Source organism: Lepidochelys olivacea (assembly GCF_965140295.1).
Source record: "Lepidochelys olivacea isolate rLepOli2 genome assembly, chromosome: 6".
NCBI classification, from domain to species: Eukaryota; Metazoa; Chordata; order Testudines; family Cheloniidae; genus Lepidochelys; species Lepidochelys olivacea.
The window spans coordinates 9,625,761-9,650,696 of record NC_140416.1 but is presented as its reverse complement, the minus strand read 5'-3'; the positions used below and the strand labels follow the sequence as shown (position 1 = coordinate 9,650,696).

The window sequence follows — 24,936 nt, the reverse complement described above, 5'->3', positions numbered from 1 at the left end:
ACTGTGACACCAGGGAGGGGGAGGAGCCTACTTTGCCCAGCCCCGTCCTCCACAGCAAGGGGTGCTGTGACACCAGGGAGGGGGAGAAGCCTACTTTGCCCAGCCCAGCCCTGCGCTTTCCAGCCTGGCATGACATCCTGTACCCTGCCGGTCAGTGGAGCAGCCCACGTGCCTGAGTGGTTAACAATTCTCCAGTCAGGCTGGGCCAGTGCCAGGGACGGGGCGGGGGGAGGGACCAGGCCTGGGATCGCAAACAATGAATAATGCTCATGCAATGGATGGACTTCAGCCCTGAGCCAGCCTGCCAGGGAGGGAGTCTGTGCACACAGGGCTGTGGGGAGTGGGATGCGGGGGGTGGGGGGGGGTGCTGCAGGAACTGGGCCAGTGCAGTCAGGATGGGGAGGGGCAGCTGCAGCTGGGACTGGGAAGAAGGGAGGGGGCAGGGCAGTGAGTAACAGGGCTCAGGAGAGGGGCAGTAGGAGTGCAGGGAGACACAGGCATGGAGGGCGCAGTCTGCCCCTTCCCCTCCCCACCTACAGTATACATCCTGTTGTTGCTTCCACCTTGAACACCAGGATCAAACCCACTAGGCTGCTCCAAGCTGTGCTCACCCTCACGCCCAGAGCACTGGCTGGGGACCTTGGCCCCCCGAATGGGAGTGCCAGGACGAGGTGGGGTGGGAGCAATGCATTGTGGGTACACAGAGATAGCTGCTCCTGCAGCACTGAAGCCTGTGGGGCTGGATCGGCCTATTGGGCTAATCTGGGGTAAGGGGTGATGGTGGGGAGATGCTGGACTGGATGGACCCATGTGGCTGATATGGGGCACAGTGGGGGGATGCTGAACTGGATGGGTCCATGGGGCTGATATGGGGCAAGCTGGCAAGGAGGGAGGTGAAGGGAAGTGTTGATCCTGGGCTGGATGGACCCAACGATTTGATGATCTGATGTGGCAACTGTCCCCATCACCCATCTCCGCTCCCTGTCCCATTGTTTCTGCCCCCTGGTCTGGTCTCTCCTGGAAGCCACCTTGTGCCAGCTGTGCCCCGTCTCACCAGGTGGATGGCGTCCTCTTGCCGCAGCAGCCCCATCATCAGCTGCAGGTGCTGCTCCTGCTGGCTCTGCATTTGGTCCGGGGAGGGCGGGGCTTCTTGCACTGTCTCCAGCTTCTCCTCTTCCTGCAGGAGCAGGGCGGCCCCTTTGACCATGACGAAGCTGTGCCTGGGGGCAGATGGGGAGGGGACATGGGCATGAGACAGAGGAACATCCTGCACCTACAAAGGAAGCCGGCCCCAGGGGAGGGGAGGGACCTACTCTGTCAAATTTGGGCACGCCAGCTTCCACTGAGAAAAAGAAATGAGTTGTAACCCTTAGGGTTGTGAAGACAACTGCCCAGATGTGAGGCGTCTGCCTGAGTCTGCAGGCAGGTGGCTCCTGTGCCTCAGCAGCTGTTCAGAGCTTGGCCACTAACAAGCCCCTGGTCAATTTCAGAGCAGGTGATCAGATGCCTGCAGGGGACAGAGGTAAAACTCTCCAGGGGCAGGTTAGTTTCACCCTGGAGCTCTGAGCAGATGCAAAGGCTGGGGTGATTCATGGGGGCAGGACTCAAAAGTCAGCAAGGTGAAGAGTGATTGATAGGAACACCCACCCGCTCAGCAGCCTGGATGCTTGGGGGGGCCAATATGGGGCACAGTCCCTTCTCCTATCCAGTCACTATAGGGCAAGACCTTCAAATGCAACAGGCAGGGCCCAGCATGGGAATCCCAGCATCACTTCCTCCTTCCAAACAGCAGGGTGCATGGTCATTGCTCCTCCCTGGTGGGACCCCCTTACCTGCCTCTCATCTCCCGCCAGTGACCAGGGAGCAGGTAGAGGGGGGCTGGGGTTGGGAACCAGCTCCCCTTTGGCTGGGGGGGGGGGGGAGGTTATAGGGATGGCACCTCACCGTCGCTGCAGCTGGCTCCTCCTGGAAAGCTCTTCATCCTGCAAAAGAACCACAGACGGATAGATCAGCCCCAGGTTGGGTGCAGGACTTGCTCCCCTGCAGGGGGTGGGCATGTGGGCTATGACCCCATGGCACTCAGCTAGGGCCAGAGATGAGGTGGTCCCATCTCCCAAACTTCAGCACAGGGTGGGCAGGTCCAGAGCAAGGAATGAGGATGGGGCAACTCCTCCAGCCCTCTGGGGTGTGAGCGGCACCTCAAGCCCCCCAGGAACAAGTTGACACTGCAGGGCCGCAGGGAGATTCCTGAGCAGCAGTGCTGGGCAGCAGCTAGTGCCTGCAGATGTCTGAATAGAAGCCGGCCAACTGATCACCCTGCCAGGGGCCCAGTGGTGCCGACGGAGTCTCACACTCTGCCAGCAGAGCTCTCAGTTCAGAGATGGTGGCCTTGTATTGTGTCACCCTTAGTGCCCCAGACCTAAAAACAAGAAGCTGGAGTCAGGGGAGGATCACAGTCCCTGTATCCCGTTCTTGAAATTCCCCAGCAAAAAAACTTCGTGAAGGCTGTAAACAAAACAGCAGTGTTGCCAGGCACACGCATGTGCTGGGAGTCTGAAACACAGGCCTGGTTAATCCACCCTGTACCAGGCATTTCTCCAGAGGGTGGGGTGTGCCAAGCCCCCCATGAGAGCAACAGAGCAAGCGGAGCCAGGGATGCCTGGAAAGTCAATGAGGGAGAGCTCCTGGGGGCATGTAGGTGGGGAAGGGGCAGCCTAGGGGGAACTGCGGACAAAGCAGAGATAGCAGCCCTAGCAGAGGGGAAAGGAGAGAACCCCTGCCCTCAGTGCAGTGCCCCCGTGTCCAAGAAGCATCCTGCAGGAGGACTCCTGCTCAGCTCTGGCAGCCCGCAGGGGTCACCTGACTCCTGCTCCTCCCAGGAGTGGGCACAGAGAGCTGAAGGGACAGCAGGGGAGTGTGGCTGATGTGCCAGAGGAGCCAGGCTTGGCAGCAGGGTCAGGGACTCCTGCACCCTGTGCCCTCTACTCCAATGGAGCCTGGAGCTACTGCAGATCCCTGCAGCCTGCAAGGCACTCGCTTGAGGTCATTTGCTAACACAGGAAGCTGGAGTTCCAAAACCTTGGCTGGGGTTTGCCACCCACTGCCAGGCTGCAACGGGGAAATGGCCACATTCGGGGCAGGCATCACCCTGACACCTCCCACCTATTTGGAGCATCGACTGGGCCATGAGCCCTTTCGGGCATCATCCATAGCCTCAGCCTGTGTATCAGGATCTTTTCGTTCCCTCCTGGGAGCCGGAACGGGTCTAGCAGCCCAGCAACAATTTCCTCTGACATTTTTTAGTGTGGAAAATAAAATTAACAGCATCCCAACCCTTCCTGAGCGGCAACTCCCAGCAGAGTGCATGCAACCAGACACGATGCTCACAAGCCCACGCAGCCAGGAGATGGCTGTACAAAGGGAAGCTGGGAGTCCGAATCCTGGCCATAGATCCTGCTTGGGGGCATAGATCCTGCTTTGGGGAAGGGGGCTGGGTGTATGAATCCTAATGCTAGTGCCTGGGGTGTGGATCTTGCTGGAAGGGGACGGGGGGGGGGGGTGAATCCTAGCCCTAGTGCCTGGGGTGTGGATCCTGCTGGAGGGGGACGGGGGGGGGTGAATCCTAGCCCTAGTGCCTGGGGTGTGGATCCTGCTGGAGGGGGACGGGGGGGTGTGAATCCTAGCCCTAGTGCCTGGGGTGTGGATCCTGCTGGAGGGGCACTGGGGGGTGAACCCAGGCGCTGGGGCCCTGGAACCCGGTGCACTCAGCGTGACTTTGCAGACTGCAAGACACTAACTGAAGGGGAAGCAGCCTCCTAAGGAAGTGTCCGTTTGTGAAACTTAATGACAAGTCAGTACCGGTGCCTGATAAACCGCAGGGCAACACAGGCTAGGCAAGGGGAATGAGCCAGCCACAGGCACTAGGCACCCATGTGCGATGGCAGCCCTCTTGACACGTGCACTACAGCGCTCCCTGCTGCGAGGGGCTGGGGCAGCCAGACACACCCCACAGCCAGCGAGAGGCTGGGGCTGGGGCAGCCAGACACACCCCACAGCCAGCGAGGGGCTGGGGCTGGGGCAGCCGGGCGCACCCCACAGCCAGCGAGAGGCTGGGGCTGGGGCAGCCGGGCGCACCCCACAGCCAGCGAGAGGCTGGGGCTGGGGCAGCCAGACACACCCCACAGCCAGCGAGAGGCTGGGGCTGGGGCAGCCAGACACACCCCACAGCCAGCGAGGGGCTGGGGCTGGGGCAGCCGGGCGCACCCCACAGCCAGCGAGAGGCTGGGGCTGGGGCAGCCAGACACACCCCACAGCCAGCGAGAGGCTGGGGCTGGGGCAGCCAGACACACCCCACAGCCAGCGAGGGGCTGGGGCTGGGGCAGCCGGGCGCACCCCACAGCCAGCGAGAGGCTGGGGCTGGGGCAGCCAGACACACCCCACAGCCAGCGAGAGGCTGGGGCTGGGGCAGCCGGGCGCACCCCACAGCCAGCGAGAGGCTGGGGCTGGGGCAGCCGGGCGCACCCCACAGCCAGCGAGAGGCTGGGGCTGGGGCAGCCGGGCGCACCCCACAGCCAGCGAGAGGCTGGGGCTGGGGCAGCCAGACACACCCCACAGCCAGCGAGAGGCTGGGGCTGGGGCAGCCAGACACACCCCACAGCCAGCGAGAGGCTGGGGCTGGGGCAGCCAGACACACCCCACAGCCAGCGAGGGGCTGGGGCTGGGGCAGCCGGGCGCACCCCACAGCCAGCGAGAGGCTGGGGCTGGGGCAGCCAGACACACCCCACAGCCAGCGAGAGGCTGGGGCTGGGGCAGCCAGACACACCCCACAGCCAGCGAGGGGCTGGGGCTGGGGCAGCCGGGCGCACCCCACAGCCAGCGAGAGGCTGGGGCTGGGGCAGCCGGGCGCACCCCACAGCCAGCGAGAGGCTGGGGCTGGGGCAGCCGGGCGCACCCCACAGCCAGCGAGAGGCTGGGGCTGGGGCAGCCGGGCGCACCCCACAGGCAGCGAGAGGCTGGGGCTGGGGCAGCCGGGCGCACCCCACAGCCAGCGAGAGGCTGGGGCTGGGGCAGCCGGGCGCACCCCACAGGCAGCGAGAGGCTGGGGCTGGGGCAGCCGGGCGCACCCCACAGGCAGCGAGAGGCTGGGGCTGGGGCAGCCGGGCGCACCCCACAGCCAGCGAGAGGCTGGGGCTGGGGCAGCCGGGCGCACCCCACAGCCAGCGAGAGGCTGGGGCTGGGGCAGCCGGGCGCACCCCACAGCCAGCGAGAGGCTGGGGCTGGGGCAGCCGGGCGCACCCCACAGGCAGCGAGAGGCTGGGGCTGGGGCAGCCGGGCGCACCCCACAGCCAGCGAGGGGCTGGGGCTGGGGCAGCCGGGCGCACCCCACAGCCAGCGAGAGGCTGGGGCTGGGGCAGCCGGGCGCACCCCACAGCCAGCGAGAGGCTGGGGCAGCCGGGCGCACCCCACAGGCAGCGCTGCAGAGCACTAACCATTCCACAACCCTCCTTTCCCCAGTCATGGAGCTCGGCAGGGAGCAGAGACAGCCCCAAAGCCGGCGCAGGAACTAGCGCCGAGGCACGGAGAAGATGGGAAGGGAGGAAGGGGAGCCCAGCTGGGGCAGGGGCTGGGTGGCCCGGGAGTGGATCAGGGAAGGGGGAGCCCGGCTCGGGGAGTCCAGCTGGCAGGGGTCCCTAGGGAAGTCCGGGCAGCGCTCCCGGCTGGTCTGGGTCACGCACTCACCTTGCGGCCGGTGGGGGAGCTGTGGCCGCTGCCGGCCGGGGACCTGCGGACGGTGACCAGCGCCATGCGCTCCCCGGCCCACCTGCCACAAACTTCGGGCGCCCCCGGCCGTCCGCCGCCGCCTGGACCAGGAAGAGCCGGGAGGCTGCAGCGCCAGGCGCCTCCCCTGGGGGCGGCTCTTAAAGGGCAGCCCGGCCCCTGGGCTTCCCCGGGCGACTGGGGCCGCCGAGAAGGCGGCGTGGGCTGAGCTGAGCCCCTGCTAGCGTTCCCCAGGGTGGCGCCCCTCAATCCCCACCGTAGCCGCTGATCTCCCAGTCCTGCACTGACCCCCACAGCTCTGCCAGTGCCCCTGTGTCCTGCCCCACAGCCCCCTGCTCTCCCAGCCCTGGGCCCTACCCCACAGCTCTGCCAGCGCCCTGGGTCCTGCCCCATAGCCGCCTGCTCTCCCAGTCCTGACTTGGCCCCCACAGCTTTGCCAGTGCCCCTGGGTCCTGCCCCACAACCCCACCTGGGTTGCCCCCCACAGCTCTGCCAGGGGCCCCTCTGTTCTGCCCCACCACCCCCTGCTATCCCAGGCTCCCCAGCCCACGCTCTGTTAATACACCTCAATGCCTGGTAGCCGCTGAACCTGCTATTCCTGTCCTAGGCACTTGCCCCTCCCAATTCCCCAGGCCTGCATGTCCCAGGTGCACAGGGTTTGGAGCCCCAGCAAACCCATTTCCCAGGAACACAGTGCTTTGGAATTTGAAGCCGGATGGGCCAGGGCAGCACCTATCTGTCCCTGCGACATAACATCCTGTTCCCTCCCAGGCAGCAGCTGCCTGGGGTGGGGGGTGGGGTTGCTTTGATTGATCCAGTTCAAGGCCATGTTGACAGCAACTCTTGGGATCTAATAGGGAAAATTGATGGGGAGATGGGAAACATTGCCATGGGGACACAGAACTGGTAGGGACCATCTAGGTGATCATATCCAGTCCCCTGCTCTCCCATGTAACCCCATCATCCTGGTCATATATTTACCAAGATCCACCTTAAAACCAGGCCAGATGTTTGCCCCACTACTCCTAGTGGGAGGTGAACCAGCCCCTCACTCCGCTAGTGGATAGAAACCTTCTAGTTTCCAACCTATTTATTCCTGGCCACTTTCACCCCCTCCATTCTTGTGCCAACATTGTCCTTTATTTTAAATCGCTCGTCTCCCTCCCTGCTGTACTTATAGAGACAGCCCCACTCCAGCTTTGTTTTGCCGGGCTAAACAAGCCAAACTCTCCCAAGTCTTTTCTTGTCAAACAGGCCCCTGCTCATAGAGCCATTGAAGTGTAGAGCTGGAAAGTGCCATGAGAGGTCATCAGGTCCAGCCCCCGAGGCTGGGACAGGACCAAGTAAACCTAGACCATTCCCAGACAGGGGTTTGTCCCACCTGTTCTTAAAAACCTTCATGATGGAGATTTCACAACCTCCCTTGGTAACCTGTTCCAGAGCTGAACTCCCCTTAGAGTTAGAAAGTTTTTCCTTCCATCTAACCTAGATCTCCCTTGCTGCAGATTAAACCCGTTACTTCTCACCCTGCCTTCAGTGGACACACAGAACAATTGATCCCCAGCCTCATTATAACAATCCTTACATATTTGAAGACTTATCAGGTTCTCCCCTCAAGACTAAACGTGCTGTTTTTAACCTTTCCTCCTTTTAAAATCTCTGACCATTTTTGTTGCTCCCCTCTGGCCTCTCTCCAGTTTGCCCACATCCCTCCCAAAGCATGCACCCAGAACTGGACACAGGACTCCAGCTGTGGACTCACTAGAGCTAAGTAGAGCGGGACAGTTACCTCCTGTGTCATACATCCTAGCGACCCTTTTCTCTGCACCAGTTCTGAATTCTTGAACGCAGGTGCCCAGAATTGCGCACACTACTCCAGATGAGGTCTCACCCGTGCCTTGTACAACAGCACGAATGCTTCCCTACCGGTACAGAAAATACCTCACCTGACACATCCTTGGATTCCATTTGCCTTTTGCACGGCCATATCACATTGGTGGCTCATCGTTATCCTGTGATCCGCTCGTATGTGCAAGTCTTTCTCCTCTGTTCTTTCCAACTGATGAGCACACAATTTAGAGCAGAAATTCTTCTTCCTAAGACATTACTAATGGGGTGGGAGTGACAAGAAGGGGGTAAACTAGGGGGTGGACATTGAATTGCAGCTCAGGGATTAATGGAGTTAATGAAAGCCAGTGCAACCACTTGGCCCCTTCTCTAGACTCCCAGGCGCAGAAATCGCTCCCTTGCCCACTGGCATGTGAACCCTCGAGCAGCGCTCACTGTGCTCTGTCTTAGAAACCACAAGAACCCACCCAGAACAGCAGTGGGCACATAGCCAGGCCTAGCACACCTGGGTGTTTCTGTCCTGTAAAGAAGCAAGATGCAACCAAGCCCCCAGATAAGCAGCAAGGCCTCCCAGTGCCAGCAGGACACGGTGCCCCCTTGGGGATCCCATCTGCATTGGGGGAAGCTGGCCAGAGAGGGACTCCAGAGCGGAGGGAATGCTCCAAGCAGGATGCTGGCTCCATTCCCTCTCTCAGGCAGCTGATGCACCAGTAAAGGCCCAGGCCGAAGGGTGCAACATGCAGAATGAAGGGAGCTGGAGCCAGGGGGTTGGTTGGTTTCTCCTTTTTATTTCATGGTTCCTGCTGCACAGAGGCCCGCACCCATCACCTGCGGGTGCCAGGAGCCACCGTTCAACGCAGCTGTTCCCTTTCCAACCTTTGGAGTTGAGTTAAAAAAACAAAACCCACCCTTCGCCCTCCCCATTCTAGAGCTGCAGAGATATAAATAAAATAAATTAAACAGGCAGGAGAGGACATGGCAGCTACACACAGGGGTTCGGGAGGTGAAACAGAGGACTGAAAATTATTGGCCCTGCTTCTATTTGAGTGCCACATCCCACAGCTCCAATGAATGTAGCATCCCCACCCTAGTCATCTGGTTTCTGGCCCTGCCCCATCATCTCTAACCCCACCCGTTCATTGCCCTCACCTCTATTGCCCACGTGGGCTGACAGGACAGAGTGAGTGTGTCCCAGTTTCAGAATCCCACTACCTCCACCAACATGTATTAAGAGTCCAGTTGGAAACTGCTTTCTCTATAGCTGAGGGTTCTCCTTAGCCTCTGCCACTCTGTTGCTCCTCCTCTCCTCTGTTCCCTCATTCTTCAGTTTCCTCCTAGCTGTACAAAACTTTCCTCCACCAGGCAGGGGGAATAGAATAACCATAAAAAAAAAAAAAGAGTCAAATTAAATAAGACCCAAGAGGCAGCGGGACTAAGAGCCCTGGGAAAGGCAGAGGGTGTCTCGTCAAGTCCAGTCCTGCCCCCTGCAAGACAGGGGGTGGGGAATGGGACGGGTACCCCCCTCAAGGTTAAAAATACAACAGCAAAGCCAGGGCACTGGGGAGCCCCTGGGAGTCTTGGGGGAGGCTGGGTTCAGGGCCCCCTGCTGGTAGGAGGGGCATTACTTCTCCGTCAGGGAGAGCTGGAGGATGCGCTGCAGCTCCTCATCCTCCTCACGCCGCCGGCGCTCCTGCTCCTCCTGCTCCCGCGATGACAGCTCCATGGCCAGGCGCAGCTGTTCGTCGAAGCTGGGGTAGGCCGGGGGAGGCAGGGCCGAGGAGGAGGAGCCATTGGTGCTAGGTGCCAGGCTGTCCTCAAGAGGGACGATGCTGTTGTTGCCGTTGCCTCCGCCACCAGACTCAGCTGCAGCCAGGCCCTGCCCCGACTGCAGGAATATGCTCTCCTGGATGGCGCTGGGGGAGAGAGATGCGTGTCAGCAACTGCCCTCACAGTCCTGCCTCCCAAGACCAGCCTCTCCCTCACAGTTGCATCCCTTTCCTGGTGCTCAGCGCAGCTACGTGCTCCTCCAGCCCCTGCTCCGGCTCTTGTGCAGGGCCTCCGCCTCTGCTCCACCCCGCCTCTCCCAGTCCTGCCCTCACTCCCCTGAAGATTGCATCCGGGAGCCGGGGAGGACGACAGCTTGGGGCCCCAGGCCTCCGCGGGCGGGAGCAGGGGGAGCTGGCACTAGGCCTCCACGGGGGGAGGGGGCTGTGTGGGGCCCCAGGCCTCTGTGGGAGACAGGGGCTGGCCACTGCGGGAAGTGGAGTGACCCAGCCCCAGCCTGCTCCGCTCCCCTGGCTCCCAGACTTGGGGGGAACCCCCCCCCAGCACTCGCCGGCAGCACGGCTGAAAGCCAGGGGAGCGGAGCAGGCTGGGGCCAGGTCATTCCACTTCCTGCAGGAAGTGGCCAGCCTCCCCCATCCCGTGGAGGCCTGGGGTGGGGCCCACACAGCCTCCCCCGCCCCGCTTCCGCCTGTGGCTGCATAAGACACCAGAAGAGCTAGGGACGGACCTGCCGACCAGCCCCTCAGTCACAGCCCTGTCCCCACCCACCAACACCTGCATCTCACAGCCCCACCTGCCACCCACTTCCACACAGCCCTGCCGCCACCAACTAGCCCCTCCCTCACAGCCCCACCCCCCACCAACCAACACCTGCCTCTCACAGCCCCACCTCCGACCACCTCACAGCCCCACCCACACTGACCAGCCCCTGCCTCACCCTGCCAGCCCAGAGAATGGCTATGTGGGAGGCCAGGGATGGAAGGTAGGGGCCTGCTGCCCATGGAGGCCTGGCATGAATCTTGTCTCACCCCAGCACTTACCGCTCCAGCTGCAACTCCTCATCATAGGAAGGGGGGTTGGAGCCTGGGCGCGTGTTGGTCAGCGCCTCCCAGATAGTCACCTGCAGTCCAGGGCACCAATCAGAACACGGGAATATTCCCCTCCCTGGCTGAATCAGAGACTCCAAATCCCACACCCCTGAACCAGCCAGACAGCTCCCCCACATCAACCGGACAGGAACAAAAGTAGGGAGCTGGCATGCCCTGGAGAAGAAAGACCCTGTCCCCCATTCCAGGTCCTCCTGAGCCAGCCAGTGCCCCCTAGAGGAGAAAGGCCCCGCGTCCCATTCGCTGCCCCTCTGAGCCCACCAGTCCCCTCACCCTGGGGCCGAATCAGAGCCAGTGCCCCACGTGGGGAGAGGCCCCATGTCCCATTCCCTGCCCCCCCTAAGCCCATCAGTCCCCCCACCCTAAGGCCGGATTAGAGCTGGTGCCCTGAGAGGGAAAAGTCCCGGCCCGGATCTCACCTGGTCAGTCTCAGTGCCAGCATCGAGCAGGCTCTGCTGGATGGCAAACTGCAGCAGGTCGTCATCCTCGTCCCGCATGGGCTCGTTGCGGCCAGCGCCCAGCATAGCGTAGCCCTGTGGCACCTCGAACACCACCGGGTCCACCTCGCAGGGGAACGGGAATACTGGGGAAAGGGGGAGGGGTGAGAGTGGGGGGTCCCATACCCTACTGGGATCACAGACACACTGCTCCACCCGTAGGAGTCTGCCCTGCCCAGAGAGACACCCATCCCACACACACACTGCTTTGGCCCTCGACCCCATGGAGACTGGGGTCACTGTGGAATTTGCAGTGAGATGCCTGGTGTGCACAGCTCCCCAGCCCCTTGCAGGTTCCCCTACCTTTGGGGTTGGGGGGCGCCTCTGCCCCTGCAGCTGGCTCTCTGGCGTCCCCTGGAGACGAGCTGGGGGCAGGGCCGCAGACCCGCACGGAGCTCAACGACTCATCACACCCGCACAGGTTGCTGAAGGTGATTCGTGCATTGAGCACATGGAAGAGGGGGATCTCTGGTGTGTATGTGTGTGTGTGTGTGTGTGTGTATGAACATGACAGCGTGAGACACTGGGAGCAACAGATGGTACAGCCCCCAGGCATGCCCCTCGCCCATCAGCCCCCCCACCCCAGCTCCCCATGGCCCCCAGCCACCCCTTCCTGTCATGATCCCTGCTGCACCTCCCTTGCCCCATAACCACCCCTCCCCAGCTCCCCTGTCCTCCCCAGCCCCCCGGCCCAGTTCCCTACAGCCCCCAGCCACGCCTCCCCCTCATGATCCCTGCCACACCTCCCCTGCCCCTCAGACTCCCCTCCCCATCTCCCCCACTCTCTCTGGCTCCCAGCCTCCCTCCCACTCAGGATACCTGCTGCCCCTCCCCAGCTCCCCCATCCTCTCCGGCCCCCAGCCCCTCCGGCCCAGCTCCCTACAGCCCTCAGACACCCCTCCTTGCTCATGATCCCTGCCGCACCTCCCCCGCCCCTCAGACCCTCATCCCCAGTTGCCCTATCCTCCCTGGCCCCCAGACCCCACTGCTCTCATGATCCCTGCCACCGCTCCCCACCTCCCCCAGCCACCCCAGTCCAGCTCCTCACAACCCCAGCCACCCCTCCCCCTCATGATCCCTGCCACACCTCCTCTGCCCCTCAGACCCCCCCCAGCTCCCCCATCCTCCAGTCTCCCTCGTGATCCCTGCTGCCCCTCCCCTGCCCCATAATCACCCCTCTCCAGCTCCCCCATTCTCCCCAACCCAGCTCCCCATGGCCCCCAGCCACCTGTCCCCATCATGATCCCTGCCACTCCTTGCCCATCATGCCAGTCACCCTTCTCCATGGTCCTTGCACCCCTCCCAACTCCCCTGCCCCCAATCCCTGCCACTCCACTCCAACTCCCCCCTACTCTGGGGGACCCCTGCCAACCCTCATCCCCCCCCCAATTGGCCCTCATTTCCCCCAATTCCCACCACATCTCCAGCCATCCCTGTGCCCCTCAGACTCCCCAGATACTAGCCATTCCTTCCCCTCCATCCATCCCCTGCCCACCTCTATTACTCTCCAAATCCAGCCAGGCCACTCCCCATCAGATCTGCTACCTTCTCTCCCTCACCACTGCCCCTCCCCTGTTTGCAGCCCCGCCCCTTCCCCAAAAGCCCCACTCACCGATTTTGACAGGGAATCCAGGCGGCAGCTTGAGGGTGATGAAATCACGCAGCTTGGCGAAGTGGGCATTGCTGATGGCCATGAGGTCAATTATGGGCGTCACCTGCTCCACCAGTGACAGGGGGTGATCCTCACATAGCCACAGCGTGGCCTTGAACCTGTCATGGCCGGGGGAGCATCACAACCAGTTGCCCCAGCCCCTCTTCCTGCACAGCACTGGCTACGCAGAGCAAGGGACCAGGCCTGGCGCCCTTTAGGGGCAAGCACTCAACATTGTTGTCCCAGATACCTGGGTCCCATTCCTTGTCCTGGCCTCTCCTTCACTCTGGGGGCAGGGAGCTGCAGGAACTTCTAGGGGTGAACACCTGCCCTGCCATCCCAGACACCTGGATCCCATTCTCTGGCAGAGGGGAGCTAGAATTAGGGTGGATTTTCCATGCCCCACAGTATCACTGGCTGAGAGTGCAGAGCGACTCTTTCTGCTCCTCTAGCGCATTCTCCCACTCTGCTGTCATCCCAGACCCCAACCCTGCACCTCACCTCTGCACTTTGTTGGACATCTCAATAGGGCGGCCAATGTTGCGGGCCTCCAGGTTGAAGCTGGGGTCAAAGTACTCCTCCGGGGTGATGGCCGTGGGGTTGGTGAGGGTGGCGGACTGCAGCACGGGGGCCTGGAGGGGGCAGGCATGAGGAGGGGGAATCAGATCCCCGATTCACGTGCTCTCTAGCTGTGCCCCTTGTGCTGAATTCCCCCTCGCTTGCTGTATTCCCCCCACCCCTAACCCTCAAACAGCCCCATCCCCAGATTCTACCCTCGTGGCTGGGAACGTGACACCTCTGCCCTGATCCCTGCCACACCAGACGCGTGTCTCGAGTTCCCAGAGCAGATGGGGGGCCCGTCACTCACCCCGTTGTGGGAGGCATGCTGCTGGGCGATCCCCAGGAAGGACTGGAAGGGTGTCTTGGAGCCTATGGGGTGGGTGGGAGTAGGTTAGACTCAAAGACCGCCCTAGAGTGTATGAATTCCCTCCCACACCTCCCCCACCCCTGAGGAAACACCCACCACACTCATTCTGTGCCCTGGGGTACAGGCTAGGGCCAATCAGCTAGGGCCAATCAGATCTGATGTGGGTGTGGATACAGAATGCTCAGCATGGGCAGCTTACACAAGTGCTCGGGGGGTGGGGCCTGAGCCATGATGGACAGGTGGAGAGACGGGCTGTTGTCTGTGGGGTAGTGACTGGAGGGGAAGGATGGGTGTGGTACTGTAACGGGAGGATCAGGGCATGGGGCCAGGCCCTTGTAGGTGGGTGCTATGATTGGAAGGTCTGTCAAAAGGGGAAGTACAGGGCACAGTGGGTCGGCATGTCAGAGGGGGAGGGTTGGGGTGCTGTGATTGGATGTCCAGAGTGGGTATATCAGAGTGGGAGGGGGCCGTCTGAACAGAGGGCTGGGGCCAGGGTGGACAGTCACAGGGGAAGGGGTGCTGTGCTAGGGTGGCAAAATGTCCGGTTTTCGACTGGAAAGTCCGACTGAAATGGGGACCTGACAGTGTCTGGTCAGATCTACTGACTGGACGCCCAATGTCCAGTTACTTCGGGTGTGGGAGGTGGAGAGGCATTGGGTCATCACCTGCTCCAACCCCACTCAGCCACGGCCACCTCCTGCCTTCATCGGGCAGCTGCAGCTCCCAGCCCTGGCTCCGCAGGCAAGCCCATCCTGACCCGGGGAGTGGGAGGGGAAAAGCAGCGAGCAACAGGGATGAAGGGGGGGAAGGAGTAGGGGGGGCCCCTCAGGGGAAGAGGCAGGGCAGGGGAGGTTCCGGCACTCCTGCTGGAGTATCCAGCTTTTGAATATTAGCAAGTTGGCAATCCTATGCTGTTCATGTGTATGGATCTAGCACTGTGATTGGATGTCCAGGGTCGGTGTGTCAGAGGGGAAGGGGGCGGGTCATTGCAGACTGCATGTTCTGGTTGGTTGGCTAGGGACAGCATGTTACCTTTGGTGCGGGACTTGTCCTGGTCCGATAGGTGCTCGGTTCTTGTTTTAGTGATGAGCTCCACGTTGCTGGCGCTGTAAACCTGCCAGGACATGGGGCGCAAATCAGTTTTCCCAGCCCCCCCGGCCCACCCATGAGCTACTCCCCAGAGGGGTGAGCACCTTGTGCTGCCATCCTGGACACCTGAGTCCCATTTGCTGGTTTGGTGTCTCTAGTACATGCGGTCCTACGAGACCCGTATCGGTAATCATCTCCTCCTGCTCCTAGACACCTGGGTCCCATTCCCCATCCTAGTCTCTCCTCCCTCGGGGAACTGTGAGCTGTGAAGCCCCTACAAGCAAGGACTTCACACTGCCATCCCAGAGGTCTGGGTCCCACCCCATCCCAGTCTTCCCCTCCCAGTTAAGGTTCCCATCCCCTGCACCCCCAGGATGGGGATTTACCTTGGCTTCATAGCCACTGATCACTTCCATCTTCTCCGAGCGCCAGCCCCAGATCCCAGACTTATTCCTGCCAAGATGGGAATGGCTGGGTCAGATGCTGCGTTCCTCCACTTCTGCCTCAGCCTGCCCTAGACAGACCCCTCCCCTCCCCCATATGCCCCAATGCCTGGCTGCGTCTCCCCCAGGCTCCCTCCAGTCAGGAGCTGCTCAAGCCCAGCTCTGCTCCTCCCTGGCACCTCCTTTCAGTGTCTAGGTGTGAGTAGGGCTGCTGCACAAGAGCTGCAGGCACGTGCACCTCCCAGCCCTGGCTCTTCTCTCCAACCCCAAGGGCAGGCATGGTGCTGAAGGACAAGATGCCCAAGGAAAGGCCTGGTCACCCCTCAACCCTGCTCACTAGCATGAGCAGTCATATGAGGGTCTGTCACATGCACATTCCCCCACCCTGCTACTAGTACATGCAGTTGTATGAGGGTCCATCGCACATGCGGACCCCCCGTCCCACTCACTAGCACACACAATTGTGTCCATCACACACGCAGATCCCCTGCCCTGCTCACTAGCACACACAATCATATGAAGGCCTATTGCATATACGGACTGCCTGCCCCTTCATTCAGACACGCACCCAAATGAGGGCCCATCGCACATGCGGACCCCCCGACCCACTCACTAGCACACACAGTTGTGCCTGTCACACACACAGATCTCCCACCCCACTCACTAGCACATGCAGTCACATGAAGGCCTGTTGCATATACAGACCCCCTACCCCTCTCATTCACACATGCAGCCATATGAGGGACCATTGCATACAAGGGCCGGTTGCACATGCGGACCCCCCCTTCCCCACTCACTAGCACGTGTGGTCATACGAGAGCCCATTGCACATGTGGACTCCTGCCCCATCCCATTCACTAGCGCATACTATAGTGCCCATCACACATGCAGATTACACCTCGCTCACTAGCACATGTGGTCATACGAGAGCCCATTGCACATGTGGACCCCCTGCCTCTCTCACTAGCACACATGGTTGTACAAGGGTCCGTTGTACATGAAGACACCCCCATCCCACTCACTAGCACATGTGGTCACTTGAATGCCTGTTGCACATGTGGATTCCTCTGTCCCTCTCACTAGCACATGCAGTTGTATGAGGATCCCCTGCCTATCTCACTAATATGGTTGTTTAAGGGCCTGTCGCACACATAGACTATCCCCCCACCCCACGCTCACTAGGACACATGGTCGTACAAGGGCCCGTCACACATGTGGATCCCCTGCCCAGCTCACTACCACACGTGGTCGTACAAGGGCCCATCACACATGCAGATCCCCTGCCCCGCTCACTAGCACATGCGGTCGTACAAAAGCCCATCACACATGTGGATCCCCTGCCCAGCTCACTAGCACACATGGTTGTACAAGGGCCCATCACACACATGGATCCACTGCCCCGCTCACCATTTGCGACCACACAAATGTCAGTCGTGCCCATCCCCCCTCCCCCACTGTCCACAGCCTCTAGCACAAGCACATCTCATGCACAGCCACCTCACCCACCACCTGTGCACTACTCGCATGCTCCTCCTTCACTAGCCTCCCTCCCCAGTCATGTACTCCCCCACCTCCCTCATGGATGTCCTCGTGCACCCTGCCTCCCACACTCGCTCCCCTCTCAGAGGCCCGCTCCCATGCGGTCAGCCTGCATGAATACCCCCCACGCATGCCTCCACTCCCCAGCTCACCGCTCGAAGGCGATGTTCTTGGTGTCGAGGTGGGTGGAGACGATGGGCGAGGTCAGCCGGCTGGCCACATGCTCCTCGGTGGGCTGCATGGCAGCCAGCATCAGCTCCGGCTCGTGCAGGGCCAGCGACAGCGTCTCTGTGTAGACCACCTGCTTGTCGTGATCCACCTCCATCACCACGGCGCCCTCCTCTGGCCGGGGGAGAAGGGACATATCAGTGCCACAGCCGCACACCACCCATGGCTGGGCTGGAGGTGCCATGGTGATGTCGCCTCAGCCTCCCTCCAGGATCCTCTGGGACTCTAGGTGCAGGCGGACTGCTTCCCTGGCCCTTCCCAGCAGCCATATCCCAATGGAGCACCAACTCCCTTTGGCGGTGACCCCATTCCCCTCCCTGGGGCTGGGCCAGCTGGGGTCTCAGTCCCATCTCTGGGAGCCCCTCATGTGGGGGAGTGGAAAGAGGCCCAGCTCTACTACTCAGCCAGATCGGGGAGGTGCATCCTGCACAGACATCCAGAGGGAGCAGAGCCCAATTCCCCCAGGGGCACAGGAACGGGGTGGGGGCCCTGCCACCCGGGGAGGCTGGGGGCATCTCTGACCTTCCCCCTTGAAGATATAGCTGCGCCGCCCGCGCTGCCAGGTCATGTGCTCAAAGCCCAGCAGGGTGGTGTCAACCCGCAGGCTCTCGCCACGCTTCCACACCCGGTACACGTCGCTTGGGCACACCTTGGAGACCAGGGGCACTGTGGGGGAGGGACAGAGAGTGAGCAGGGGAGGGGCGTGGCAGTGGAAGCAGCTGCCCCACCTGCATGCTGACAGCCCAGCCCTGCGCCCCGCTGGGGAGGGTCTGTGTCCACGTGCCTGCAGTTCCTCCTCCCAGCCACCCGGAACTTCAGTATGGGGCTGGGCTTCACACTGCCAGGCACTGCTCCCTCACCCCAAACCCCCACCCTAGGGCTCCGCTCCCAGAAAGGAAGGCACCAGCTGCTGGCAGATCAGGGCAGGATAGGGGCTGGGTGGGCACAATGACCAAGGGGCTCTAGTCTCCCCCCTCCATGTAGCTGGATAGCCCTGGTATCTGGCACTGGGGAAGGCAACTGGGGGTGTCCTGCTGTGAGCCCCCAGGGATGGACTCACCCCAGCTGGTGAACTCCCACTTCATCTCTACGTAGAAATCAGGGGCCTAGAAGAGAGGAGACAGCAAAGGGATGAGATCAGGTTGAGGGAGATCAGGGTCTGCGGGGAGGGGGGAATCCCTGCAGAGATTGGGGTCTGGGAGATCATAGGGGGATTCCCTGCAGTGATCAGATCGGGGAGAGGCAGGGGAAGAGAGATCCGGATCTGGAGATGAGGGGAATTCCCTGACCTGATGGGGGTGGGGGGTAAGAACAGGATCCCAGGGGAAGTGAGGGGATCCCAGCAGAGATCCTGGGGGACAGATCTCAGACTGGGAAATCCCCAGGGCTGGGTGAGATCCGAGGTGTGCTCCTGTCCAAGATCCTGGGGGATCCCAGATGCATCCCCAGAGGGGCAGCAGGAGGATCCATTGCACTGTGGGTGTCCATGGCTTAGCTTTCAGGGAGCACCTAGGGGCTGGCAGGGCGAGGGTGCCAGAGGAATGGGGTCCCAGGGAGGGGGCATCTGTACCCCAGGGCAGCAGTGCCAGGGGGCTGGGGTTCTGGGGGAGGTCTATTCTCCAGGGTGAGGATGGCAGGAGGCTGGGGTCCCGTGGGGGTCGGGGGGGGCTTGTACTCCAGGGCGGGGGTGCAAGGGGGCTGGGTTCCCAGGGTGTGTGTATCTGTACCCCAGGACAGGGCTGGCAGGCGGCTGGGGTCCCGGGGGCTCTGTACCCCACAGCGGGGGTCCCGGGGTGGTCTGTACCCCACGGCAGGAGTGCCAAGGGCCTGGGGTCCTGGGGGAGGTGTCTGTACCCCAGAATGGGGGTGCCAGGGGGCTGGGGTCCCGGGTGGGTGTCTGTACCCCAGGGCAAAGCTGGCTGGGGGCACACGCACATACTGACCCTGCGCAGTTTGTTGAGCAGCTCGGGGATGCCAGCCAGGCGGTTAGTGGCACGCTGGTAGTCACGATATTGGAGCACCAGCTGCACCATCTCAGGGTCCCCAGTGCTGACGGCCTCCTGCAGGACTGGGGGCGGGATGGCAGGAGAGGGGGAGTAGAGAGGGAGCAACACGGAGCCATCAGGTGCAGGGCACTGCCTGTCCCCCCTGCACACTGGCATCCAAGCCAGCTCCCTTCCCTGCACACACCCCCGGGCATGGCCAGCACCAACCCATTGCCCTGGGCAGGCAAAGCCAGGTACCCAACGGCACAACACAGGGCCCTTTGCTGGCAAAGTCCAGGTCTGAATGCCAGGTTCAGGGGCACCAGCCCCGAGGAGCATGGCAGAGGGGAGGCCAAGACTCCAGCTGAGACCTCCAGCAGCTGGTGGGGGAGAAATTCCGTGCCATAGGCCAGGAGCCATGCAGCAGAGGGGCTGGCACCAGAGCCGCCCGACTCCCCATATCTGCCCCCCCAGCTCCATGTGCTCCCCCTGCCAGTACCTGTCCAGCCATTGGCATTCTCCCTGCCCACGTTGGCGTTGTGCCGCAGCAGCACCCGGGCCGACTCAAGGTTGCCCAGCGACACGGCCAGCTCCAGGGGCGTGCGGCCCCGTGGGTCGATCAACTCGATATCGTGCTGAACGGGAACCGCAGGGTCAACAGCTGTACACCCCCAACTCCCCAATGGGCTAAGCTAGGGCCCCAAATGTACCACTGCTGTTCTGGAGGCCTGGGTCCCATTCACCATCCTGGGCTCTGGCCTCTCTGCTGGGGCTGGAAGCTGTTGGGCCTCTATGGATGAACACCCCCACTGCCATCCCGGACTCCTGGGTCCCATTCCTGCCTGCCCCCTTCCCCCACAAGGGGACTCTCCTGCCCAGCTCCTCAGCCTCACTTATGCACAGAGGTGCCCCTCCCATGGCAGTGAGGGGACGTTGGGGTGCCTTGTCCTGCCCCCTTCCCCTATGGCTCCTCCCAACTTCTTGTCAAGCTCCTCACTGTGGTTGTAGTGGGCTGCAGGCAGATATGGGTCATGGGGGGTGCTGAGGGCAGGGGATGTCGGTTTATGCCCCGAGATCACTCTCCAGAGCCCAGTGCTGGTTGGGCTATGGGTTGGGTTGGGGTGGATCCCACACCTGCCCTGTGAGCAGATCACACTCCAGTGCCTGATACCAGTTGGGGAATGTGGGGACCTAGTGAGAGGGATTGGGGCAGGGGGAGCTGATTGGGAAGTAAGAGCCAGGGGCTGCCCAGGTGCTGCTTGCTCTCCAGTACCTAGTGCCATTTGGAGTGATGCTGGTGGAGAGGGAGGGGGCAGGTGGAGGGAAAGAGGAACCAGGGGAACCTGGGGTGGGGGGTACCTGGTGGGATGGATGCTGGGTAGAGGCGTCAGGTGGAGGAATGGAGGGTAGGGGTACCAGGGTCGGGGTATATAATGGGGCAATGATAGGGGTAGGATTAAGAGGGTACCTGGTGCAGATAATGGGGTGAGGATGTGGGGTGACTCCTCGATGGGGGTACTGGGGGGTACCGGAAGGAGGGGATTAGGGGTAACTAGCGAGGGTACCAAAGTGGAAAGGATAGAGGTCCTGGTGTGGGGTACCAGATGAAAGGATGGAGGATGGGGGCTACCCAGAGGGGTGAGTAGAGAGGGTATTGGGTTGGGGTACCAGAGTGGAGAAATGGAGAGTGGGGATCCTGGGTAGAGGAATGGGGATTAGGGGGTCCCCGGGTTTAGGGGGTACCCAGTGGGGGGATATGGGATTAGGGGACACCTGGGGAGTGGTGATGCAGGGTTAGTGGGATGCTGGATTGAGGTTTGGGGTGGGGGGTACCTAGTGTAGGAATAGGAGTTAGTAGGGGATGCTCAGTGGTGTGTGTGTGTGCACACGCCAGAGTGGGATATCCCAAGTGGGTTACGGGGTACCTATGGTGGGGGTTCCTGATGGGGTGGGGGAAGTCCCAGGGGTCCCCATGGAGGGAGCCCCAGGGGAGGGGTGTGCTCAGTGGGGTGAGGGTCCTGGGAGGAGTTAATGGGTCCCTGTGGTGGGGCTACCCATGAGGGGGTGGGGTGCCCTGGGGTCCCAGCAGTGTGGAGTTCCAAGTGCGCCTGGTGGGGTGAGAGGTCCTGAGGGGTGCCTGGTAGGGTGGGGCTCCTGGTGGGATTAGGGGGTCCCAGAAGTGCCTGATGGGTGGGGTTCCCCAGGGGTGGCTGCAGCAGGGTAGGGATGCCCAGTGGAGTGGGGGATTCTGCGGAGTCCCAACAGAATGGGGGGTCCTGGGGGTATAGGGGTTGCCAGGTGACTAGTACCCAGCAGACTGGCGGGGTGCTTGCTGGGACGGGGGTCAGTGGAATGGGGAGTGCTTCGCGGGATGGAGGTCCTGGGGTGGAGAGTGCTGGGGAGTCAAGGAATGGCTGGTGCCTGGTGGGGTGGAGAATGCAAGGGGGTCCAGGGTGGGGTTGGGGGTTGGAGGAATAGGGATTCACCCAGCAGGGTGTGGGTGCCCGCAATGTGTTGCCCAGGGGTGCCTGGTAGGGTAGTGGGTGCTGGAGTGAGGGGTTCTGGTGGTGTCACAATGGGATAGGGGGATACTGGGAGCTTAGGGGATCCCATAGTGCTTGGAGGGATGTGGGGGGTCCTGGTGGGGTGGGATAAGTCCTGGGGAGAGTTCCAGGGGTGCTGGGCAAAGCTGGGTAGGGAGTCCCAGGGGTGCCCAGCAGAGTGGGGGGTATCCCAGGGCTAGTGGAGCAGGGGGGTTCTAGGGGTGCCTGGTGGGGTGAGGGGATCCCGGGGGGTCCAGGAGTGCACAGCAGAGCGGGGGGATCCCCAGGGGTACCAGTGGGGTCCGGTGGGATGTCCCAGGGAGCTTCCCGCGGGTGCCCGGCGGGGTGGGGGTTCCAGAGAGGGTCCCGCGTGGTGGGGTGGGGGGTACCGGAGAGGGTCCCGCGAGTGCCCGGCGGGATGGGGAAAATCCCGGGGGGTCCCGCACCTGCCCAGTGCGCAGCTCGCTCTCCAGCGCCTGGTGCCGGTTGTGCCAGGCCAGCAGGTGCAGCGGGAAGGCGTCTCCGGCCCGGGCCATCCCGTCACCATGTCCCCAGCCCGGCCGAGGCTGCGGCTGCCCTGCGCGGCGCTGGCGGCTCCGGGCGGCGGACGCGGGGCCTGGCCCGGAATCGCTGCAGCGGCCGGGGGCGGCGGGGCGGAGCGCGGCGCGTCGCTGGGCGGAGCGCGGCGGGCGGCCTCGCTGGGCCCTGGCGCCCCCGACCCGGCTCCGCCCGAGCCCTACACCGCCCCGGGGGGCCGCCCCGCACCTGCCCCCCAGCTTACTGCCCGCGGGGGAGTCTCAACCCTGCCCCGCTGCACCCCAACTACCCCCCTTGGGGCATCTCAGCCCTGCCCCGCTGCACCCTAACTACCCCCTTGGGGCATCTCAGCCCTGCCCAGCCATAGATTAACTGGCCCCGTTGGGGCATTTTAGCCCAGCCCCCTGCACCTTAACTGCCCTCCTTTGGGGCATCTGATCCCTGTTCCCTTCCACTGAGGCCACCTTAGCTCTGCCCGCCTCCTGCATTTTAACTGCCCCCCTCCATGGGCCACCTGTCTCCCCTGCATCTTAACTGTCCCCCTTGTGGCATCTTAGCCCTGCCTGCCCCATAGGTCACCTGAGCCGCCCCCTGTGATAAGGCCCTGATAGTAATACCTTATTGTACTGTGGAAGCACACAGTATGCATCTACACTCCAAAGTGGAGGTGCAATTGTCATGTGGGCAGGACTAGCAATGCCAGGACTCTTATCAGAGTGGTAGCCATGTTAGTCTGTAGCCACAAAAACAACCAGGAGTCTGGTGGCACCTTAAAGACTAACAGATTGATTTGGGCATAAGCTTTTGTGGGTAAAAAACCCACTTTTTCAGATGCATGGAGTCTTGGCCATAGCAGGACTCTTGGCACCCGCAGCCTGTACTCAGGCTCCAGCACAGGCTGGTATTGGGGTGGCTAGCCCAAACCGCCATATCATTATGGCTTTTCTTCCCTACCCCGGCTAGTTTAGGGCTAGCACAGATCTGCCACCTCCACTGGCTGTAACACTGTACCCTGTGACTGTCAGCTCTCTGAGGCAGGGACTGTGTTCTGTGTGTACAGCACCTAGCACAACAGGGGTCCTGCTACACTGCTGGGCTCTTATGCTACTACCATGCAAATAAATACCTGCAGCCTTACCGCTGCCCCTATGGGTGGAATGTAGTTTCCAGTGAAATCAGCCTCAAATTGGCTCATCCCCTTTTTGCAGCACTGTTCATCTTAACCGACCAGAAAGTTCTTTAACCAGCTACATAGCATGAGGGTGGAATTGCTTAATCCAGCAGCACTAAGATGCAGCTTCTTCTGGAGCATGGTGCAGTAGCTGTTTACACTGGGATCCCTCACCTGGTGCTGAGATGCAGGTGCCTCTGGAGTGGGATGCAGCTGCTCTATATGTAAGTAATACCAGGCACTGTGATGTATCCATCCCTGGGGTGGGATGCAGTGGCTGTATATATAACTAAAACCAGGCACTAAGATGCAGCCATATATATATATAAATAATACCCAAAATGGAGATGCAGCCACCTCTGGGGTGGGATGCAGCAGCCATATTTATAAGCATTACCCAACAATGAGATGCAGTCACCTCTGGGGTGAGCCATAGTGGCAGTTTAAAAGACCAGAGCAACCCCCATCACAAGAATCTGGCTAGCAGGAATGGTTACATTTTGCTCTGGTTGCTTCCCACCCATACACCTCAGCCTGGGAGCTTGCTGAGGCATCTCCCAATTTGGGGTCCTGCATTCGCGGCAAGCCCGGGACTTGGCTACCCTGGGCATCCTGGCTGCTTGAGGCCAGCTTGGAGGATATTAGGGAGGCTGGGTCAGTTGCTGTGATGCAAGCCCTGCTGCCATCTGTGCTTCCTGTTTGCAGGCAGAGCTGGTTTGGCACGAGGGCATCTGGATCTGGGGAGGTGCCCCCCCACGGGGTACAGGGCACCACGTTCTGCAGGGATAATGAGAGGTTAGGAAAGGCAGTGATGGTGAATCATGGGGAATGCCGACGAAGGAATGCAGGGAGGCAGGCTGGAGTCAGTCAAGCTGGCCGGGAAGCCAGGATGATGAACTTGCTTCTCCCCAAACGTGCCAGGGATCTTTACCCACCACAAGGCGCACAAGGCACAGATTGGTTAGGCATGAGAAAGACACCCCCCCTCCCCCAGAGCATGGCACTCTGCAGGTACTTTGGGGTCAGCACTGACTGCAAGGGGACAAAATGCCCTCAACTGAGTCCCCACCCTGCTCCCTTCAGCACAGCACAGCACCTCCTAGTGCCAGCCCTGCCTGTCTACTGCCAGCGCTGGAGAAGGGGATAACACTGCCTGGTTGTTTTCTTGTTCTATTACAGCTGGTTAAATCCACCTCTCAGCTGGAACGTCCCTCCCCCATTCAGCATCTTGGAGCCACTGTTTGCCTTGAAGCGAATCCCTCAGGAGGAAATAGTGGCAGGACAAGGGCCCAGCAGCTTCTGAAACCGAACACAGGCCTGGGGAGAACAGGGAGAATCTCCAGTGGTGGGGAGCAGCATAGGATCTCTGACACACAGCCCTGCAGTTCCCATTCCAGCCAGGCATGAGCCATGGGAACAGTTCACTGCCAGTTCATTAGCCACTGAGGGGTTTAAAAACCAGGGTGGAGCTGGCTCTGGGATGCTGGGGGAGGGATACTGGGCACAGAGGGACTGTCCCTGGGACCCACTGACTTTGAGCCTTCCCAGCAGGAACGCAGAGCTCTTTGCGAGGACCAGGGACCCTTTTCTAGGACTAGGAGCAGGGCCCACATTGGGTAGGCAGGGGTTTGCTCCTGTAGCCCAGAAACAGCTGCCTTGAGGGGGTGGCTTTGATACAGCCACAAGGCCCAGCAGAGGGGAACCGAAACTGACAGGGGGAGAGGATGTATTGGCAGAGCTGGGGGAGCTGCGGCTCAGCATCGAAAGCACAGGATCCCCTAGCATATACCCCCATCCATGTACAACCC

General features: G+C 61.4%; 2 protein-coding genes across 6 annotated transcripts in view; both read right to left on the bottom strand.

Annotated features, from left to right (window-relative positions):
* The window catches only part of SSH3 (slingshot protein phosphatase 3), a 35,882-nt gene extending 27,654 nt beyond the window's left edge, over window positions 1-8,228 (bottom strand). For 2 of the 4 annotated variants that reach the window (XM_084631617.1, XM_084631620.1), the window contains exons 1-3: window positions 5,740-5,893; window positions 1,945-1,982; window positions 1,055-1,220 (exon numbers count right to left, since the gene is read on the bottom strand). In XM_084631617.1, the coding sequence (XP_084487743.1) occupies window positions 1,055-1,220; window positions 1,945-1,982; window positions 5,740-5,805 (270 nt within the window). In that variant the 5' untranslated portion in view covers window positions 5,806-5,893. Of the gene's footprint in view, window positions 1-94; window positions 143-1,054; window positions 1,221-1,944; window positions 1,983-5,739; window positions 5,894-7,724 lie in introns of those variants that run through there. The other 2 variants (XM_084631618.1, XM_084631621.1) reach the window with 2 other exon arrangements.
* Window positions 8,229-8,394: 166 nt separating this feature from the next.
* ANKRD13D (ankyrin repeat domain 13D) lies at window positions 8,395-22,068 on the bottom strand. 2 transcript variants are annotated; one of them, XM_084631623.1, is made up of 15 exons: window positions 21,867-22,067; window positions 19,377-19,512; window positions 18,836-18,960; window positions 17,953-17,998; window positions 17,415-17,558; window positions 16,817-17,006; window positions 15,069-15,135; window positions 14,626-14,707; window positions 13,534-13,595; window positions 13,167-13,297; window positions 12,627-12,784; window positions 11,318-11,482; window positions 10,937-11,100; window positions 10,452-10,531; window positions 8,395-9,539 (listed from the first exon to the last, which is right to left on the bottom strand). In XM_084631623.1, exons 1-15 carry the CDS (start codon window positions 21,954-21,956, stop codon window positions 9,248-9,250), a joined length of 1,932 nt encoding a protein of 643 aa, XP_084487749.1. In that variant the 5' UTR covers window positions 21,957-22,067; the 3' UTR covers window positions 8,395-9,247. The 2 variants fall into 2 exon arrangements, with proteins under 2 accessions (XP_084487749.1, XP_084487750.1); XM_084631624.1 differs by lacking the exon at window positions 17,415-17,558 and having other exon boundaries at window positions 21,867-22,068.
* Between the last annotated feature and the right edge of the window lie 2,868 nt (window positions 22,069-24,936).

Excerpts from the sequence above, each read along its gene's own strand:
- ANKRD13D (XM_084631623.1), bottom strand. The coding sequence starts at position 21,956 with ATGGCCCGGGCCGGAGACGCCTTCCCGCTGCACCTGCTGGCCTGGCAC. Across the intron at positions 17,007-17,414 it reads CTATATCTTCAAGGGGGAAG|AGGAGGGCGCCGTGGTGATG; the intron begins GTCAGAGATGCC and ends TCCCCCGGCCAG. Across the intron at positions 10,532-10,936 it reads CTGGCACTGAGACTGACCAG|GTGACTATCTGGGAGGCGCT; the intron begins GTGAGATCCGGG and ends CCTGGACTGCAG.